Genomic DNA, 21342 nt, shown 5'->3' with positions numbered 1-21342 from the left:
AGCGTATGCACTGATTAGTGATTATTATAGGGTTCAGGTTTTTTAAACATTTTTATGCTCGTCATAATTTTAGGTCTATGCATTTTTATTTTATTCAATCATCATATATAACTCACACACCAAATGACTGGTGTAGCTAAAGTCTAAAGCTTTACATAACACATGACCAAGTTATTTTACTGTGCTAGATGCACCTTCAAAGGATGTAATAATTTCTAATTTTACAAGTCTTATATATGTCATCGCTAATTCATCTTAGTATTTACACATTTTTTCCGCATGGCAAAATGCACGGATGTCGGATTTAACGTTGCTATTTAAATGGTGTTTTTAGATTCTTTTGGATGTGTACTCATTGGGGACAATATTAAACATTAGGTGAAGTTTAATATACCTTAAGTTCAGGCACATAGATTGAAGTTTAGTTTTTTTTGTCCGACTTCAGTCATTTATGTTCGAAGTTCATGTACATAAGTTCAGAGTCAGAAGCGTGGATGATCACTCAATTTTGGATAATTGGTCATCACAGTTACTCAACTTTATTTTGTCTTCCAAAGGTCACTCAACTTTACCTAGTTAGCTTCGATGGTCTTTTAGCCGGAAATATAATTTCCGGTATCTATTTAGTGACGCGGCAACTATAAATTTTTAGAATAAAAATATTTTAAAAAAGTAAAATTAATATTTAAATTTATTTAGAATCTAATTCATCATAGTCAACGCATATAATACTAAATTTTAGAAAATTATTCATCTCTAATACATAAAAATAATGAGCATATAAATATATAAAAATTTAGATTAAAAAAGAAACTTAAACACAATTTAAAAAACTTTACTAGTTAAGTAAACTAATTAATTAGTGCATATAATACTAGATTTTAGCATATTATCCATCACTAATACATAAAAATAATGAAAATATAAATATATAATTATACAAGTTGTCTCAAGTAATTATATTTTAAGGCATAAATAATAAAAAAAAATCATTCTAAGAATATACAATTCTATTAAATTAAACTACTGAGCCAGTAAACTGTTGTTATTAACAACTCGTACAAAAAAAAAACACCTTATATACTAATTATATTTTAAGGCATAAATAATAAAAAAAAATCATTCTAAGAATATACAATTCTATTAAATTAAACTACTGAGCCAGTAAACTGTTGTTATTAACAACTCGTACAAAAAAAAAACACCTTATATACTATGTCATATTAACAATTTGCACCATTATATGTCTTACAATATTACTTGTGATATCTCGTATAAGTATATATCAATATGTTCATTATTTTCTACTATATAATAAGCGTGAGTCCCTTGGACGACCAAGGGTAAAACTGTAATTTCGCGGTGATCCAATTAATTAAAATAAATCAGATATTCATTACAATTCTACCATGTTCTACGATCTTCTGCGCATCCGATCAGTTTTCTACTGGTTTTTTTTTTTCCCGGTGAGTTCAATTTTCTGTAGGCTCCTACTTTCAATTTAGCGTGTTCTTTTTGCGATTTCTATGAAAGAACAAGTTTGGATGGAAAAAGCGTTGATCAATTCCAAGAAATATTTGAATTGGGTTTCATCGGTGGCTTTTCAGTTTTTTCGCTATAGAGAATTAGTGAAATGGATAGCTTCTTTGTGTTTACTTTGCTATTTCAACCACGCATGTGTTATTTTCAGTTTCTTCACTACAGAGGAACATCGAATGAGTCTGAACATTACAAATCGTCATGTGTGTGGATGTCGTTTGGCGGACACCCATTTCCATTTCTTGTGAATTCAGCTCATACAAAGCATCAAGGGGAAATTGAAATTACTTATTTGTTTATTCATTTTGGTTAGTAAACTGTAAACCCATGATTTTTTTTTTTTCTAGAAGACACCAATAGTGCTTACCTCTTTTCGTCCTCTGGCTCCCAAAGATGTACCATTTGTTGTTGATTTCTTGTTAAGTGATTATAATATTTTGGGTCAAGTGTCAACCCGTTTACATCTTTTCCACTATTCATGATTTGTGGATTTTAATTTCTCAGTACATGACATTACTGAATATTTATGATTTATATAGTTGGAATATAACAGTTGCAAAATTTTGATTTCACAGGGTTTCTAAAAGTGGAAATTGCTCAAGGTGCGGAAAAGGGGACAATTCTTCCATTATAAGAGGTTATTTCTGTACTTTTTTGTTAGCTTTTCTATTCTTTACATCCTTTTTTTGGCTGGATTTTATTACATGCATCTTAGTATCTGCACCTGCTAAGACATGCATGCTCAGAAATATATATCTAGGGCCTTGGTCCGAGTATATTCTTGTGACTTTGTGTGTTAAGCTAACATTTTGAGGTTGAATTTTTGTGATGGCCTTGTTTGTAACAAATGTTGAGCATAGTCCTGATAGTAAGAGAAAAAATTTCTTTACCAATCAACCTGAATGATTGTTTTGTGCTACATTACTAAGTTATAGTTTCTTTGAATGGTGCAGAAGAGCACAGCTTGAATAAGAGAGAATGGGAGATGAAGTTATTGGACTGGTAATTCTATTGGCTATAATGAATTATTCAATTGTAGGGAAGTACAACAATGACTAAAGAATTATGTTACTGAAAGCTGCATTAGGAGTTCACAACCTTGAATTTTGAAGATGGTTTCCAGAAAAGACCAATATGGTGATGAATTGCAGATAGGTATATATACTCATTCTATATCTTAGTAAACTGTAGGGGTAAGGTCTGTGTACACTTTACCCTCCCCAAACCCCACATTGTGGGATTGCACTAGGTACATTGGTTGGTTGGTTATATCTTAGTAAATTGATTTCTCAATCTGCTGACCTGCTTCTGTAATGAACTGCTTCATTACAGCAGAAAAAGAAAGACGTATAGATACATCACGTGATTTGTTGACAATTATTAGCTTTTAGACATTTATACAAAAATCAGAAGATTTTGCAATTTTACAATAGGTTGTGGGTGTACATTTCTTTCTTGAAATGTTGCCTATGTTGTATGAACTGCGGTGAGCCCGTTTTTACAACCTACTCTTATCCTGATGCAGGGATTTGCTTTTATGGAATCATTTTTTTTTGTGGGAGTCATGAATTTCCTGCGCTAAACCTGAACATTCAATCAAGTTGATGTATAAACTAAACTACTGAATCTTAAGTAATAATTCTAGATAAACGAAGCATGATTCTGTCATATATTTGAGTAACCAGATGGTTAACGTCCTCTTAACCATAAAATAAACATTTATCATTCAGAAACTCCAAAGCAACATTGCTTATTTCCATTAGAAAATTATTTTATGCATTATCTGTTGTCAATTCACTATGAATCAAAAGCAAAGTACTGACTCATTTCAATATTACTACTCTTTTTACTAGATAATTAAATGGGAGTTGACGTGAGCGATGACTCATGAAGAATCAATTTAGCCATATATGACTGGCTTTACCACTTGCAATCTTCATTTGCTTGTGAAGGAAATTGAATCGTGTGTTACCAGTTGATTAAGGTTGAATTTGAACTTAGTAAAGCAGTCTTTGAAGCTCGGCGAAAATGAAAGGTAAGATTTTTTCATATTTCTTATCTATTGTTAAGCATAACTCATTGAGCTTTTACTAATGCATGTTACCTGTTCACATTTTTTATTCTTTCATCCTTTTCTCTTGGACCATATGATGCTAACATGGTGATGGTATTGGTTGATCGCATTTTTCGATTTCCATATTGTTGCCCTTCCATGTTGATGTGTTTTAAGGATTTTCATTTTATGGATAAAATGAGACTACATTTTCGGGTGAATCTATTTAGAAAGTTTAATGCTACTGCTGTATTGTTTTCTCTGATATTGCTCAAATTTTATATGAAGGTTAAAGGCACATGCATATTAATCTTAGTGGTGTTGGTGATTTGTTGTTATTTTCTTTTTGATTTCTTCTTTGTGCTGTTGATAGGTTTAATATAATATGTACTCAAATATTATTTCCAAGTCATCTTTTCTATTTGGTTGGACATAGAGTCAGTGGAATGCTATAAAGGTGACATTGTTGACAATTATAAATAGTAAACAGTGAAAATAATATTCACATGTTATAGGAGTAAGCCATACAGGGTAGGAGTGGAGTGAGATTAATCATTAAAATATCAGCAATTACACTAGAAAAAAGTTTTAAGGAACACATTTTATGTCATAGCAAATACCAGGAAAAAGGATTTCACCAGCAAAGTGAAAATCTTTATATAGTCAATAATATACAGTTGTCATGACTTTTAGTTTCTATTTGTTTTGATCTTTGGTTTGGTGCTAATTCAGGTAATGCAAATTAATTAGGTAAATGGACCTTTTATAGTTTTACTTATCGACTAAAAATATCCTGTCATGTACACATGGTCTACAGTAATGAGAGGGATAACTTTTATATTTCTGCTGAAATTCTGCTAGGTAGTTCATTTCGGAGTACAGTCTCACTAACGAATCAATTTTTTTAATATCGTAATGTTTAATCTGATCGTAACAATATGTTGTTGGTTTAGATGCTAGGTATCAGGAAAAATGGGTAACAAGTGTGATTTTTCTTTTAAGCAACTAAACGAAACAACACTTATCCAATTGACTGCTAATTTGATTCTTTTGGTTTGTGTGGAGGCCTAAGAGTGAAGACACAATCCTTATGAATGAATAAAACAAGATTAAAGAGATCAGATAATGAACCTTCTAAGAAAAACTTTCGATACAGAAATACTTTTTCAAAGTATATCTGACAAATGAAATAATAGGAAGTTCCATATATCCTAAGAAATAATATGCAGAGACCAATTATGGATTCTATTGCAATAATTAGTGATGAGTGGATGAAGCTTTGATTGATTGTATCTTATCCAGAAATTTTTTTTGATTATAAACTTGATTTGTGGTATTAGAATATAAATCTTCTCCAAGCTAAATGCCAAGGGAAAAGCTGTAACTGAAAAACCTTGTGAAGGTTCTATGTGTGTGTTTCAGTTTTGCTTTTCTGAAGAAACATAATTTGGATATGCAAGTTAATATTTCCTGAAAGAATAAATATTGCAGTAGATATTGGCTTTTGTAAATTATTATCATCACCCAATCTCAGTAATTTGTGATATGAAGCCTAACAATTCACTTCTTGACAATAATCTGACAGCTCCTGTAGGTGCTTTTGCTATGGCTGCTTGTAAATTTCAGCAGGGAAACTTATGTGAATTTCCTTATCATGGTTTCTTGCTTTCATTATGATATATTTTGTACTGCCAAGCACCTCCATCATCCACCGTATAGAATTGACCCAAACCAGTTCCCTTTTTTTACATATAAGGAACATGCTCTGTTGCAAAAATGTCTTGCTCACCACAAACAATTGTTGTAATATTACTTTTTGGTAATTTCCATACCCCAGATCTGGGAGTTAGCCGCAACGCAGTGATCAAGGGTGTTTTCCATCCTTAATTCAATTGTCATTACTGTTTTGTATACATGGCTTTAGTAACCTTGAGCTGAACTCCTAATGGTTTTTGTTGGCTTCTCTGCATTCTCTGCATACGTCCCAATTTGCAAAGCTTTGAAATGGCTCTGCTAATAACTCTTCCCTTTCTTCTCCGGTGAACCAAACAACGGATAACTCTTACTAGCCTCTCCCTAGGTCAGAAACCTCTCACTTTCTTCATAACTCAAAATTTGCAATTTTTTGGTTAAAGAAATGGGAAATTGAGTATGCACATATTCTGGGTTATAGTAGATTAACTCTCAGTATAATTTAGAGATTCTGCACCTGATAAAGAGTTGATCACTAATTAATATGGTATTGATGATTTTTCTAATATAAATATTATGCATCTGCTTCTTCAGACCAATACCATCGAATACTACAACAAATAATGCACACAGCTATACCGGGCAGACACCCGTGCCTTGCACGGGCACGGGCCATCTAGTTTATGCATTAATGATGAATAATAATTTAAAACTTACGATGAATAAAATTTTAAAACTTAGTATTATATGCACTAATTATGATGAATTAGATCCTAAATAAATTAAAATATTAATTTTAATTTTCTTAAATAGAGTATTTTTTCAAAAATAATTTATAGCTGCCACATCATTAAAATGGGTACTAAAAATTATATTTTTGTATAAAATGATCATTCAAGCTAAGTAGGCAAAGTTGAGTAGCCATCAAAGTTCTAACTTTTAAGTTGAGTAACTACGATTGCCAATTATCCAAAGTTAAGTGACCATCCAAGCTTTTAACTTCATAAGTAGCAAAATGGCTAAAGTCAGATAAAAATTACTGAAGCCCAATCATTTTTGCTTGAACTTCAAGTAGAAATGAATCAACTTTACTCATATGTAATTTCAATGTCTGAATTTTGATATAGTCAAGCTTAACTTTGGACACTGCATATTATATATATATATATATAAATTTAAAAAATTGATACAGATTAAATGATAATGTCAAATCAACTACCCCGTGAAATTTTTACCATGTCTCTTGTGGATTTGGGTCATTAAAAGCCCAACATCCACATTCTGTATAATATTTGTTTGAATTCATACTAAATTGCAATAGAAAAATACTAGGGAAATCTACATGGTGTAGATAACATTAAGCCTTATTTATATCTAGTAGCTATACTTTAAATTAATTACATTCCATAACTAAAAGGTGTATATCAATTACTGTACATAACTAAAACATTTAAACATGGTTAAAATTAAAAATCAACCGCAACATAAGGCTTGTATTCATATTTTTCCCCTGATCAACCCATTTTCTCTCTCATTATCTCTCAATCTCTTCCAATTTTTTCTCCATTATATCTATACACGATCCTCCACTGATTCCATTACCTAAATTCTTGCTGCGCATTTCTAGGTAAGTTATTTAGAAGTTTTTTACAAATTTGTGTTTATTTTGTTAAATATATTCTTCCAATTTTTTGATTTTACGCCATTGTTAGGGTTTCTGCCATTGTTAGGGTTTCTACTGCATTTTGCTTTGATTTTTTGGTGTAATGGCGGACAAAAGTACTCCATGCAGAGTTACTAGAGGCATACCCAATTATGTGCACCATTATGATGATGGTCCATCTTTTAATTTGTGTATCACTCAAAATGATGAAGAAATTGCAGGCTCTGTTGCTAGAATGGATGCTGAGAGTAGTATTAAGAGGCGCCATGACCCGGTAAATATGGAAACAATGGGAGATGAAGGTTCAAAATCTACCAAATGAAAAGATGTCGTTGATTCATCGATATCTGAAGCATCCCTACCAAGTATTGAAAAGCGGAGAAAAGTTATCGATGGTTCTTCAGTTAGCAAGGGAAAAAATGTTGTTGAAGATGTTCCTTCAAAAGCAGGGGAGGTACTGTATTTATTTCATATTTATGAATACAATGTTTATTTGTTATTAGTTTTTAATTTTGATACACTTTGTGATTGCACATTTTAGTGTTGAATACAATATATATTGTGTATATATTTTATATTTAATCTGTATATCAGTCTACTTGTGAATACATTTTTGTAGAATTGAATACAATTTGTCATTTGTCTTGGTAAGTATTGAATACTATGTATACACAAAATGCAATGTATACATAACTATTGTTCAGTAGATACATTGTTTCTTTGGATACAATTAGAATGAATTTGTATTTTGTTGACTGTAGTATAGTTAAATAGATACATTATTTTTCTTTCTGGATACAATTAGAATAATTTTTTTGTTGCCTGTAGTGTATTTAAATTTGTCATTGCTGCATACTGAGTTTTTGACTGTTGTTGAACTGAATAATGCAGAGTAAGTTTTTTCTGAAAGATCCTCCTACTCATTCGGTGCACATGAGTTGTTACAACAATGTTGAAGTATTTAAAGATCTCAAGGACAAACTAACTGATAAGCAGTACAAAATATTTGGGGAAACTTGCTTTGGTGTATTCACCCGAATGCAACACTGTGATGTTCAAGCACAAATGTTGAGGTGCTGCATGGTGAGAGAACTTATTGGAAGTACTCCTGATGCTTTTTTGATTGATATAAATGGTAATGAATTGCTGTTTTCTATTAGAGAATTTGCAATAATAACTGGTTTGAAGTGTGTTGGTGATGAAGATGCTTTTAAAGTTAACCGCAAGGGTAAAAACAGGATTTTGGAGATATATTTTGGTGGTTCTAAGAAAATGCCCTCAAAGGAAGATTTGATTGAATGCTTCACAGATAAAAAATGGGGCCTCAATGATGCTGATGCCGTTAAGATTGCTGTCCTCTATTTCATTCATACCTATATCTTGTCCAATGAGAAGAATGCAGTAAAAATATCAAGGCTACACTTTGATTTGGTAGAGTCTGGAAGATACGTGGATTACCCATGGGGTAAGAAAGCATTCAATGAGTTGATTAAAAGTATGACTCACAAGATACTTCTGAGAAAAAGTTTTATAGGCTCCATGGAATGCCACTTGCTATGCAAGTTTGGCTTTATGAGTGTTGTTCATTTGTTGACGCCACTCTTGCAGTCAAGACGGGCAACAACATTCCCGGAATGCTGAATTGGACGACCATTGAAAGTCAACCAAGCTTTAAGGAACTGATGGACGGCATGTTTAAAGAAGATAACACCTCGGTAAAATGTTGTACTCAACATTGTTATATAAGTTCCCTTCATGTATTTAAATTTTTACTGTTTCTTTATTTTATATTTTGACAAATGTATTATATTTTCTTGTTATAATCATAAATATGGAACCACTGTTTTTGACATTTATTTTGATACAATGCAGTCAAAGACACAGTGTATCAACTTTATACTTCACTGTAGTCTATGTTGCATTTTCTTGATGTATTCATAAATCTGCAATACAATTCTTGGATACAATGTCATTTTGACTATAGTATATACTTAATACACTGTTTCTGATATTATTTTGATACAATGCAGTCAAAGACACAGTGTATCAACTTTATATTTCACTGTAGTCTATGTTGCTTTTCTTGTTGTATTCATAAATCTGCAGTACAATTCTTGTATACACTAGCATTTTGACTGTAGCATATAATTCATACACTGTATACTTGACATTCTTGTATATTTGACAAATTTTAAAAACTACTTATATTTTGTATTTTGATACAAGTTCTGACAGTATTAAAATGGTGATTAGGAAATGCGTATTTTTGCCAACATAGTCTCGACGGTCAATGAGCTTACTTGTCTTCAATTGCCCCCACTTGTCAATGGTGTACCAGAAAGTACCACTGCCCCCGTCCTTGATGATGATGATTTTGCTTTTACACCACCCCATAACGACACACATCAAAAGGGAGTTGTTCAATCAGAATCTCCACCATCTAAGAAACGTAGGTAGATGTCTGTTGGGACTTCGTCATCAAAGAAAGCAGATCTGCAACCCGAAACAATTTCAATTTCCAACATTGCTCCCCGTAGGAAGACGCCTATTGTACCAACAAGAAAGTCGGCTTCTCCAATTGGGAATGAACAAGTGCATGTAAATACCCCATCTGTCCAGTTCCCGACATCTACCAAACAAGACGAGTTGTGTCTCATGAGGCAAGAAATTAATGAATTTAAGAAGTCGGTGAGTGTAATTTATAGCTTTTAATTGAAGGATGAGTTCAAGGAGTTAATGTGTCTTTCCTATATTTGATTTTCTTTAATATTTTTAGGTGAAGGATGAGTTCAATGATTTGCACAAATTGATCAATGACAACTTGACAACGATTATTCAAGCTATTGAAGCAATTAAAGGAAATAAGGATTCTGAAAAGGTAAAATAAAAATAATTTGAATATTTTCAATTGAAATAATCTTTACATAAATGATCTTTTTTTTCTTTAAGGGTGCTGCCAGAGAATCTACATTTCAGCAACATGATAATGGAATACACAATAAATCACCGATACAAAACGGGAGTTATACGACTCATTTTTCAACAGAGGTATCTAATGAGTTGCCTGTATCAGTCTATTTCTGTATCCAAAATACTTGACTGTATCTTTTTATGTATCAAAAATACTTGACTATATCCAAAATACTTGACTGTATCCAAACATGTATACATGTTTTCAATTATATTCAGACTTTCATTTTTATGATACAGTTAAGTGATTGCATTCATATTTTAACAGACTGTATTCATAAACATAACATTGTATTTATGTTTAAACTTATCTTTATACTTCCATTTTTATGATACAGTTAAGTGATTGTATTCATATTTAACAGACTGTATTCATAAATATAACACCTTATATTTTACTGAAAAAGTTTAAACGACTGTATTCATATCTCAGTCCAGTATACAAATACTTGAAAGTCTTATATACACATATGAGCTGGTTGTGTAATGCTTGTTCATTACTAAATTTATTGATTTTGTCCTTTCCATTTTAGGGCCTAGTGGGAGATGTTGGTGTGAACGAGGTTAATTCTACTGGTGATACATTAAGGGATTCAACACAGGAAATTCAGGGACCAGGTGACATTTTGGGATATTATGTCGAACCAGAGGTACTACATTTAATAGTTTATTCAACTCTTCGTTGAAATTTTGTTATATGATAAATACATTTCAGATTACGATTAAAGTTTGTCATCTCTTTGTTTATAGCCGTTTGGATCACAAATCCCTATCAAGACTGCTGATGTTATCGTTGTTACTCCTGCTGCCATACCTATCAACGAAGGAAGCAACATGTTAGTTCATGATAATATTGTGCAAGGTGTATCTTCTTCTTCATTTTGTGCCGGTACAGATCATTCTAATCAAGTGACACCGCACAATGTTGTTGTTGAGTTTGAGGGTATTCATGTTGGTAAGGAACAAGAACATGTGCCTCAGTATGAGCTGGCGGATGAATTCCTTCCAACACAGAATACTATAACAAAAATTGTCATGACTTTGCGTAAAGAGAGGCGTCCTGGCCCTTTGCAAATGTCTCCTTACATGACAAATTTTGGGTCAGCTTCGGGTAAGCATTATGATGTATTTTTTTATTTTTTACATTGTATTCCACTCTGCTTGTAGTTAATGTGATTAAAGATTGTATTCAACTCTGTTCGTATTCAAACAGGTAGTTCAGTTAAGTTGACAGAGATATTTGACAAAAAACACCCATTTGATCATAATTGCATCACGGGGCGACATGATGCCAAGCTGTTCGGTGAATTCTCAAAATGGGTAAAAGAGGGGCTGCTTGTTAGGCATGATAGCAGGTAAGTTAGTTGATCTATCGTATGTACTTGTTGTATAGACATAGTTTTAATAATGTTTTGATATATATTTTGTGTGTATTTTATAGAAAGAACAAAGAGGACCACTACAAAAAGGGTAAGGCAAAACTGCCAACATCCATGGACTGTGGTATTAAGAAAATCAGCGACAAAAGTTGGTTCTACCTTTTATCAATGAAGGGTCAGATGTGGAATGACGAGGTGTGATTTAGCTTCTTTTTTCACATACATTATATTGCTTTGTGATTTAAATATTAAATGTTTTTGTTCGTTTTTATTGCAGCATCTTGATGTCATGTTTTACTACTTCCGGAAAAAAGTCAAATATGATACAAATAGCACATACAAGTTTACCACTATAGACTGTGTTTTTAATACCAAAATTGATGCTATTCACAAAGGCTATCTTGACCCGGATGGTGCCATAAGTGTTGGGAAACAAGAAGATGTTTTATGTGAATACGTTAAAGGCCACCGGTTGCATTGCACTGTCCCGTGACATTTGGTTGACTATGTATTCATCCCAGTCAACATTAAAGAAAAAAACCATTGGTTGTTGGCAGTCCTTTCATTCCTTGACATACGTCTATATATATATGACTCGTACCGAGCGGCTGGTCATGATGCAACTGTTAGATCTGAAATAGACAAACTTGCCAATCTATTGCCCTTGTATTTACATTTAACAGACTTCTACCAGTCCAAGCAGGGAGTTGATTGGAATTATCACCCTGCGTACAAAGACAAAGCACCGGCTGACAAATTTGACGTCGTGTTTGTTGACAATTTGCCACAACAGAGGCCTGGAAGCATGTATGTCAATTTTTGGATTTTTAAAACTGACATATATGAGGATAATACATCATTTAAATACAGTTTTTGTTTCTTTCTTTCGTGCAGGGATTGTTGAATGTATGTTGCTGCATATGCGGAGTATTTGAGTCAGGGAGAAGGTATTCCATATGGAGACCTTGATGCAGAATTACTTCGTACGAGATATGGTGCTCTTTTGTGGGATTACGCTAAAAGGAAGATGGAAGCAAATGCCGAAAGCGATAATGAGGCACCTCCGAAGCCAGTTAGACCAAATATAGATTTTGATCAAGTTGAAAAAATTATAGTTAATTAGTTTGTAGTTGTGTGGTTCAAAATCTGATTATGATGTTTTTAGGGAAAATACTATCTTTATGTTTTTGTAAGGAGTTTTGCTGTCAAAATGGCAGTTGTTAGTATGAATTCACAATATACAGTTTATTTTTTTGATGAATACAATTAAGTGTTCTTACATTGTTGAGTTATTATGGGATGCCATTATTTTACATTTGTCGATTTAATCATTGGCCATTTGCTGTATATAGAGATGTTAAAATAATATTTTCAAAGATAATACAGAGCTGTATTTAGAATTGTTACGGATGCAATTAGTTTCTGACTTGTAAAACAGATATATCTGTTGAATACCTAATATACAATTATAAAATTTAATGAATACAAAACAGTTTTTTTACATTGTTGAGTTATTCACTTATGGGATGCCATCATTTACAGTTTTGTTAACATTTGGCCATTGTTGTATCCAGAGATTTGAATGTATACAGAATTAACTTTTTTCAACATGAATACATAGCTGTATTCAGAAATATAACACTAATGTATACATAATTAAAACATAACTGTATATCAGCCAGCAATACATACAGTTATTCTCTATCTCTGATTACTTGTCTCTGAATTCTGAATTTGATGAACTGAACATGATGCAATTGGTTTCTGATTTTGGAAACAGACACATACATAGAATACAAAGTATACCGGTCACGTATACATCCAATATAATACAGCGGAAATATTGCAAGTTATTCATAGAGAGTTCCTTTATTTTCAATCATCCAATATCAACAAAAAAGAACAGAATCATTCATCAAAAACAAGCTAATAAGAACAGCAAATGTCATGATGCTTTAAAGTCGACGTGGTTCAATACAGAAACCAGAAAAACATAACAAATTACTTAGCAAACAACAGCTACTTTCTTTTAGGCTCATTCCTACAAGAGCGCCTATTGTGTCCTGCATGTCCACATCTACTGCACGAGTTTGTACGTGTATTTGAAAACCATTCAGATAAAGACTTATCACACTTCTTTTTTGGCCTTCCAGGCGATCTCTTGTACCTCGGTGGCAACACTACTTCTTCTGAAATGTATACATGCACATTCCACTCACTCTGATTTGGTAACGGATAAATTGGGACATCATAAGTCTTCATCACAATTTCTGGTTTGTACAAGTTTGAGCAGTAGCTGTCGACAGTGAGATTTTTCATCTTAAGAACAGCCCAAGCATAGGGGCAGGGAATCTCATCGACTTGGAACATCTTGCAACTGCAAGTTTTCTTTTCAATACACACAATGAAACTCCTCCCTTCATCAATTACGGTGTGTAAGTATTATGTTGATGGAATTACCTATGCAACAATATACAAACAGATTCACATCAAGTTTTTACTACAAACATAATATGCCAAATCAATATATAATTTTTTTGTAAGAAATATACTTATGTATAAGAATCGTAAAGATGAAATATAAGCAATGAAAAAAATACGTATACAGATGCACGAAAACAAACCTTCATGCGAGTAGATTTATTCTCATTAATGGTCAGCAACTCTTGAAATTTTTTTCCAAGCGTCGTGAATGTATACGAACCATTTTGTTGGTTTGTGAAATTCCATCGTCCATACATCAACCTAACTTCCTCCAAAAAATCATATATTGGTAATTCTCTAGCAGATACGAGTGCTGCATTAATGGACTCAACAATATTTGATGTTAATGTCCATGCTCGGTTAACTGGACAATAACGCCTAGCCCACTTTGCCCTTCCCACTGAATCCAAGTACTCCTTCACCCGAATATCCTCTTTCTCAACTTTTCCCATTAGCATATCAAAGTCATTATGTGTGTATGCTCTTGCCATTTTATAGTATACACCACTCAACACTTCATGACTCTTCCTATAGTTATTATATACATTTTTCCAAAGATGCCATGTGCATGCTAAATGCGGAATAGTAGGATAAATTCTAGCAACAGCCTTGATGATGCTTTCATGTCTATCAGATACAATACACATGTTATCCCTTACCCCATATGCTTCCTTGAACCGTTGAAAGAACCATGACCAAGACTTATCGTTCTCAGAATCGATCACGCCATATGCTAGAGGCAGTATATTACCTACAAATTCAATTGAGAAAAGCAAAAGGTTACTGATTTTTACTCCACTGTATTCATTGTATGCAAAAAACAGTACATTTGTATACGAATTACCTGCACCATCCAAAGTGCTCGCTGAAACAAAGGTGCCATTGTATTCTTGTTTTAGGTGGCTCCCGTCTACAACCACTATTGGTCGACAATAGTCGAACCCTTTTATAAAGGCACACAATGCTATAAACAGATATAAGAACTCATTTTCAGGCCATTTTTGCATTCTTATATGAGAATGATACGCTCAAATTACACCTATTAATGGCGTAAAGTGGACGCTGTCAAATATAGTAACCCAACAAGGTTGGGGTCGAATCCCACAGGGAATATGGAGAGAAAAGAGTACTAATCGTATGCGATACCAGTCTTTAAATGCTTTAATCCTATTCCGGATAGTTCGAATTGATTGTTGAATAATGTAATTGAATACTTTGACTTAAAATGTAATTAATGTGAGAGAGAGACTAAGGTTGTGTTTTCCAATTTGACTAGATAATATGCTTCAGGTTTCAAAGTGATATACTTTTAATGATTGTTCTATGAATATGCACTTGATCTCTTAAAGACTTCTTAATGTTTCCCAACAGTTAAGCAGTATTTCCTCTTTATGATTCTTCCGAATATAAAAGAGTTACAATCGAAGAGCGACCAATAATACCAATTTAGACTTATTCTTATTCCTAAGTTAGTCTATTAAACGAGGGTTAACGCCTCGAGTCATTGTTATTCAATCTTACCAATATTGACTTTATTTTCCAAGAAAAGTCAATATAATGGCTTCGGCTAATGCTTACAATCATTACCCTACGTTACAACTCAAAGATTGAATAAATAACGACAACCATTATGCATATATCAATAACAGAAACCCATTCACACAATACCCATCATGGGATTCACAACCTTATAATTGAAATTAGCTACTCATAATGTTTGTTGACAGAAAAAGGTTAAAGATTAACATAACACACTTACAATGAAAATACAAGATGGAATGAGAGAGAAGTTGTTGCCTTAAATGCTCCAACCACTTCTAAGATTAAAGACCTAGGGTTTGTGCCTTTAAAAGAAATCTATGCCAAAAACTGCAGGAGAGTCCAATTTAAAACCTTAGCAATCTATTTATAGCAGGTCCAAAAATGAGAACAATTTCCAGACAAAATTGCCCCTGTGCATAGAGTGCGAATCGCACCTAATGTCGCATGTTCAACCCGCGAATCGCGGATTTCACCAGACCATCGCAGGTTATGCATCTTCAGTTAATTGTTGAGCAGCATCCGCGACACAACCCGCGATTCGCATGTTACACCTGCGACTCGCAGGTGGTGTCGCATGTGGTGTCACATATGATTCTCAAATTTGTCCTCTCTGTCAACAGGTGCTGCACCACCTGCGACTCGCATGTGGTACCTGCGATTCGCAGGTGGTGCCATTGTTCAGTTCTGCTGGGTTTATGCTTCGTTTTGCTTCAAGTTGCTTCCGGCATATGTTATTCTACAAATTGACACAAAAACACTAGAAACGACATCAAAAGCACTTGGGTATTTCCAAAAGATTAAGTAATTGGCGTCGAATGAGCCGTAATTTCACGACTCATCAACACCCCCAAACTTATAATTTTGCTTGTCCTCAAGCATTTAAAACAGAACTACCATATATGCCAATTGCTAGGTACTACAATGATGATCGAAATCAGCCAATACATTAATTGTTTCAAAATACGAGTTCCCCTCCTTCTTGTTACGGGACATGGTGCCTTTCCTCAATAGGCGAGCATTAACCAACTGATGCACTTGATGACACAATGTTATTCTATCTTTAAAAGAACGGCTTTGAATGAGGCGTCAAGAAGTAATTCTTTCATTGAGCCTAGTAATCCACATGCCCTCACGATAAGACCAAAGAAAGTCCCACACACACATATTCATGAATAGAAATTGGGACAAAAGACGAGTAAGGAGAGAATCACTCACACTCAGAAAAGAAAATGTACAAGTACAAAAAAATTGTGGTGCCATAAGCTTGCCCTTTAAGTATTTCTCCACTAATATAAACACACTTCGTTCAAAATCAATTAGGACTTGCGGGTCATAGCTAAGGTTCTGGGTTAAGGTGGGGTGAAATTTGGGTAAGAGTGACTTGACGTCTCCCTACGCATTTTCGAACACGCTTCTTTCACCTAATCCGTCCCTTATTTAGCATTTAAGATTTTTGTGCCTCCTTTTGCCAATGTCGTTATTGCTTCTCTAGTTCCCCACCTGTTCTTTACGTTACAACCATTATTCACACACTTGCGTTTATTGCTAAACCTACGATTTATATGTACATTTACACATCTTTCTTTACACAACTATCTACATCGTCTTTTTTTTTTTTTAAGCTACCACCCCCAAACTTATGCGTTTTAGCCTATTGTAGCGTATTCGATTTGTTTAGGGAGATAGGGTGCTACAGAGTGTATATGGTTGTAATGAAAGAAAAGAAAAACAAAGTTACGGCTCAAAAATGGGTTGACTAGGATATCAATGTAATGGGTAGGAGTTTTTAGGTTTAGTGGCAGTCCAAAAAGAGCCTAATATCCTTTTTCAGACAAGTGTAGTTTAGTATTTCGCCTTGAGATACTTTCCGGGCAAGTTCTAGACCACAATTATGCACAAGACTAGAACAATAACCTTTCACACACATGGCACATGGATTACTTTGCTAACTTCTAACTACTTCTCAACCCATCATTTTAGACTTGCAAAACATTTGTGTATCACCAAATGAGTCATGTTAGTGTTATTCCTCCCCTCTGAGTACGTTTGCAAGAATTTTAGGAGGGGTGTTATCAAAATACGATGAAAACGAAACAAAAAAAATTTATAAACCGATCAATCATCACTATTATACTTGGCAATGACAAAGTACAAGTGTACAAACTTAAACATGAGCTATCCTAAAACAATAAAAACAAACATATATAATAAAAACAAATATATGCCGCGTGAGCTGTCCTACCCCCAACAAAAGGAATATGCATTGTCCCCAATGCATCAAATGTAGTACAAGGGATGAGTAACTCACGATGGACGCGTGGCGTCCGATGGTGTCTGATCGGCAGGGAGGACCTCCAACGGAGGTATGATCAATGGAAGCATGGCAGTGTCACCCTCCTGCCCTGGTGTCAGTATCTCAGGCCCCACAGGCGGGGGAAATGGTGTGTCAGCTGGAGGAGCGGTGGATGAACTAGACTCACCCGCCCTCGGGGGTCGAGATGCCCCTCTGGGTTTCCTGCTTGCCTCAAGGGACTGCTGCATCGCCACAAACGTATCAATCTCATCATCAGCGATACCAGCAGCTCGGGCGGAAGTACGTGCCTTCTCAACAGCTGGGTCAACCTCCAGCTCTTCATCAAACTCTTCATCACTTTCTTCCTCCTCTTCTTCTTCAATGTCTTCTTCAGTGTCTTCTTCCTCCCCAGTGGGCTCCACCACCCCTTTTCCTGAAGGCATGGCAGGCGCTGTGGGCCCAGTGGAGAACAAGGAAGTACCGGAAGGTAGAATGGGTGCACTCAGCTCAATGTCGGGGACCTGTAATACTCGAATGTCCTCTTTGACTTTAGCGAGGTCCGCCCGAATGGCCGGAAGGCCACCTACACTGCCCCCCTCAATCTGCTCCAACCGACGATCAATGTGGCGAACATGCTCCTTAATTTTGTCCTGCTCCGCCTTAATTTCTGTGATCGCCTGAGTGTAGGGTGCCATGCCTGCCTCAATTGCCTCTTTCACAAAATTGGGAAGCCTCTCAACCAACCAATTAACTTTTGCATCTGCTGCCCGGAGTACACGCATACCCTCAGTAGACACTCCACGGGCTGCTGTGGTGGATGGCGGAATTGTGTCAGTGGGAACTGTAGTGGAAGAACTTGGAGGGTCAGACCTCGGTACTGGAGGGGCAGTGGAGGGAGCTGTCTCCTCATTATCAGTGGCCAAGTCTTCGGGCTCAAGAATATGAGCATCAAGTATTGTTCCCGAAGCTCTGGGCTCTGTGCTCACTCGCTTTCGCTTCCTAGTCCCCGGTTCTAATTTTGTGTAATCTATCATTTGATCAGCCGGTAAATTCCTGTCCACCCGAGGAATATCACGAACCTCTTTCCGGCGGCATAGTGTAGTGATCAAACAAGGAAATGGGAGCGATGTGTTCTTTTGAGTGGACCTATTCTTGATCTCGTCTCGGATAATTACCCCCGCATCGACAAGGTACCCGGACATCAGTGAAGCAATGAGAATACACTTTGCAATAGGTATGTCAGTGCTATGCTTGGAAGGACTCACCCGCGATGATACTAAGGATAACCAAAACTTGGCTTCGCGGTTGAAAGTGTTCTTCTCAATCGGGACAGATGGATCCAGCCATGGTGGAGTCCCTGAGGCAATCACTGAAGCTACCCACTCGCGTTGCTCCTCCGGGTTTTCCATCTTCAATTCATATTCAGAACTAACCGGAGGCCAACCTTCAACAGGGTCTGTTTCGCTGTGTTGCTCATAGAGGATTGATGTTATGGAATCTGCAGCACAATCAATCTCCTTCCCCCGAACCGGAACCCAACAGAAGTGCTCCAAGTTTTTCTTTGGTGTGCGGCGCGTCCTCTTTGCGTTCAATGTAGCCGCATAAGCTGCATAGAATTCCATTACCAGGGCCGGGCAGTATTCAGCAGGCTGCATGAAATAGGTCCATCTCAAGGCCTCAAGCTTGCGAATGATGCCTGGGCATTGATCTTGCAGCCTCTGTAGAGTGACCCTTTTCTCGACAATGAGGCCCCGGACTGGATTCCCATTAGACTTAATTGTATTCCAAGTCTTATACAGCTCCCTAGATCCAGGCACGGTGAATCGTTGCTCCATTGCCTCTCTTCGCTGACCTCTAGTGACGGCATCTTTGGGCTCAGGGGAGGAAGCTCTATGTGTCCCCTCTTCAGACTGGGGGACGGGATCAGCCGGTGCCTTTTCTTTTCTCCTAGAGGTGGAGGTTTGTCGTGTTGCTCGTCTTCCTCCACTTTGAGGTTGATTTGATTGAACCATCCTGCACAACATACAAACAATATACCCATTATTTATGGTGTTCGTTTAGCAACAATAAAAAGGTATATATAAGGAGAACAAAAACAAAACATCGAAGGATGGCACCACCCGCGAAGCATAACATGCGAGTCGCATGTGTGACCTGCGACTCGCTGATGTTGTCGCGGATGATGCCAGTGAACATGTTCTTCACTGTCAACACCTGCGACATAAGGTGCGATTCGCATGTCAAACATGCGAATCGCGGATTATGCTCGCAGGTGAGACAGTTAAAAATTCTTTTCAATTACTCACACACACCTATGTTCGATGATTGCTCTTCACAACAGACAATGACACTTTATAATTCAAAAGGCATATGTGCCATGGGTACTCAAGAATTCCCCATTTTGGCGAACGATCATATTTCCGCAACATCCAAACATTCAAAGGGTCATTTAGGCATTTAATCACATAGGTTGCGAGCGAGTCTGAATTAAAAATTCTTACAACAAATGGGTACTCAAGAATTCCCCAGTCGTTATCTCATTCATCATCAACAACCAATTCTTAGAATGACTACACAATCATGGGTACTCAAGAATTCCCCATTTTTCATCAATTTCTAACAACCCACATAATCACATAAGACAAATCTAATCAACAAACCAATTACATTACGTGTGATGGCATGACAATACATGGGATAGAGCAGTTCGTAAGTACCACTTAATGTAAAGAAAAGCAAAGTTGACATACCTTGAGAATTAATGAAAATTGGAAATCTTGAAACCACCTCTTTTTTTTTTTTTTTTTAGGGTACAAGGAATGGGATCAGTATTCAAGATTTGGTGATGTGAATTAGAGCGATTGGAGTGTAATGGAACTATGGGATGATGTAGGAGAGAAGAAGGAAAGGGAATCGTGAAAATGATAACTGAAAAACAACCGTTCTCTTTTTATTTAAACCAAAACGATTCCCGTCGGGTCGGGTCGACCCGCGACCTTTCAATTACCTGCACAACATGCGACTCGCGTATTGTGTCGCATGTGTAACATGCGAGTTGCATGTTGTGACACTCTGTCGCATATGTTGACAGAAACTTTGGTTCACATTGGCTGAATTTTGGCATCAGACGCGAGACGCATATGTTGTTGCAGACACCACATGCGAATCACATGTGGTGTCGCATGTTCGTATGTGGTGTCGCATGTCTTGTCAGTTGGCATTTTTTCAATTCTTCTTCTTTGTGCACATTTTATTCCTACACACTTGGACACACATCAAAACATCATAAAAGTAAGAACACTAAACACATGAAAATGAAACTTGGGTTGCCTCCCAAGAAGCGCTTGATTTTACGTCGCAGCACGACGTGATACCTCATTGGATGCTAAGGTGCGGTGCCATGTTTTAACCGGTGAGCATCAACAATTTTGTCACCATCAACCATCCAATAGTAGTGCTTTACCCGATGACCATTGGCTCTAAAAGTGCGTGTCCCGTCATCAGACTTTAACTCCATTGATCCATTGGGTGACACACTCACCAAAGTGAAAAGGCCGGACCACTTCGATTTCAACTTGCCTGGAAAGAGTTTCAACCTCGAATTGAACAGCAACACCGAATCACCAGGTTGAAAATCTCGCTTCAGAAGTTTGACATCATGATAGTGTTTCATCCTTTCCTTGTACAAACTAGCACTCTCATAGGCATGATGTCGAAACTCATCCAT

General features: G+C 35.9%; 1 protein-coding gene across 14 annotated transcripts; it reads left to right on the top strand.

The window, feature by feature from the left end:
- The first annotated feature begins 1302 nt into the window (after positions 1-1302).
- LOC132641211 (uncharacterized) lies at positions 1303-12576 on the top strand. Of its 14 annotated transcripts, none has more exons than XM_060358118.1 (16): positions 1305-1466; positions 2115-2176; positions 2493-2541; positions 2627-2694; positions 3393-3574; positions 7169-7401; positions 7839-8662; positions 9201-9635; positions 9724-9825; positions 9897-9995; positions 10451-10567; positions 10668-11028; positions 11131-11272; positions 11359-11491; positions 11574-12103; positions 12191-12576. In XM_060358118.1, exons 8-15 carry the CDS (start codon positions 9405-9407, stop codon positions 11787-11789), a joined length of 1401 nt encoding a protein of 466 aa, XP_060214101.1. In that variant the 5' UTR covers positions 1305-1466; positions 2115-2176; positions 2493-2541; positions 2627-2694; positions 3393-3574; positions 7169-7401; positions 7839-8662; positions 9201-9404; the 3' UTR covers positions 11790-12103; positions 12191-12576. The 14 variants fall into 14 exon arrangements, with proteins under 14 accessions (XP_060214104.1, XP_060214105.1, XP_060214101.1 ...); XM_060358114.1 differs by having other exon boundaries at positions 2618-2694; XM_060358111.1 differs by adding an exon at positions 1691-1847 and having other exon boundaries at positions 2493-2694.
- Positions 12577-21342: the final 8766 nt, after the last annotated feature.

The sequence above is a fragment of the Lycium barbarum genome, chromosome 5 (genome assembly GCF_019175385.1).
Source record: "Lycium barbarum isolate Lr01 chromosome 5, ASM1917538v2, whole genome shotgun sequence".
Lineage (NCBI taxonomy): Eukaryota > Viridiplantae > Streptophyta > Magnoliopsida > Solanales > Solanaceae > Lycium > Lycium barbarum.
This window is presented reverse-complemented; position numbering and strand designations above follow the sequence as displayed.

Coding starts and splice junctions, on each gene's coding strand:
- LOC132641211 (XM_060358122.1), top strand. CDS start 9,405: ATGTCTGTTGGGACTTCGTCATCAAAGAAAGCAGATCTGCAACCCGAA. Junction 9,636..9,723: donor TTAATGAATTTAAGAAGTCG/GTGAGTGTAATT, acceptor TAATATTTTTAG/GTGAAGGATGAGTTCAATGA. Junction 10,568..10,667: donor GATATTATGTCGAACCAGAG/GTACTACATTTA, acceptor CTTTGTTTATAG/CCGTTTGGATCACAAATCCC.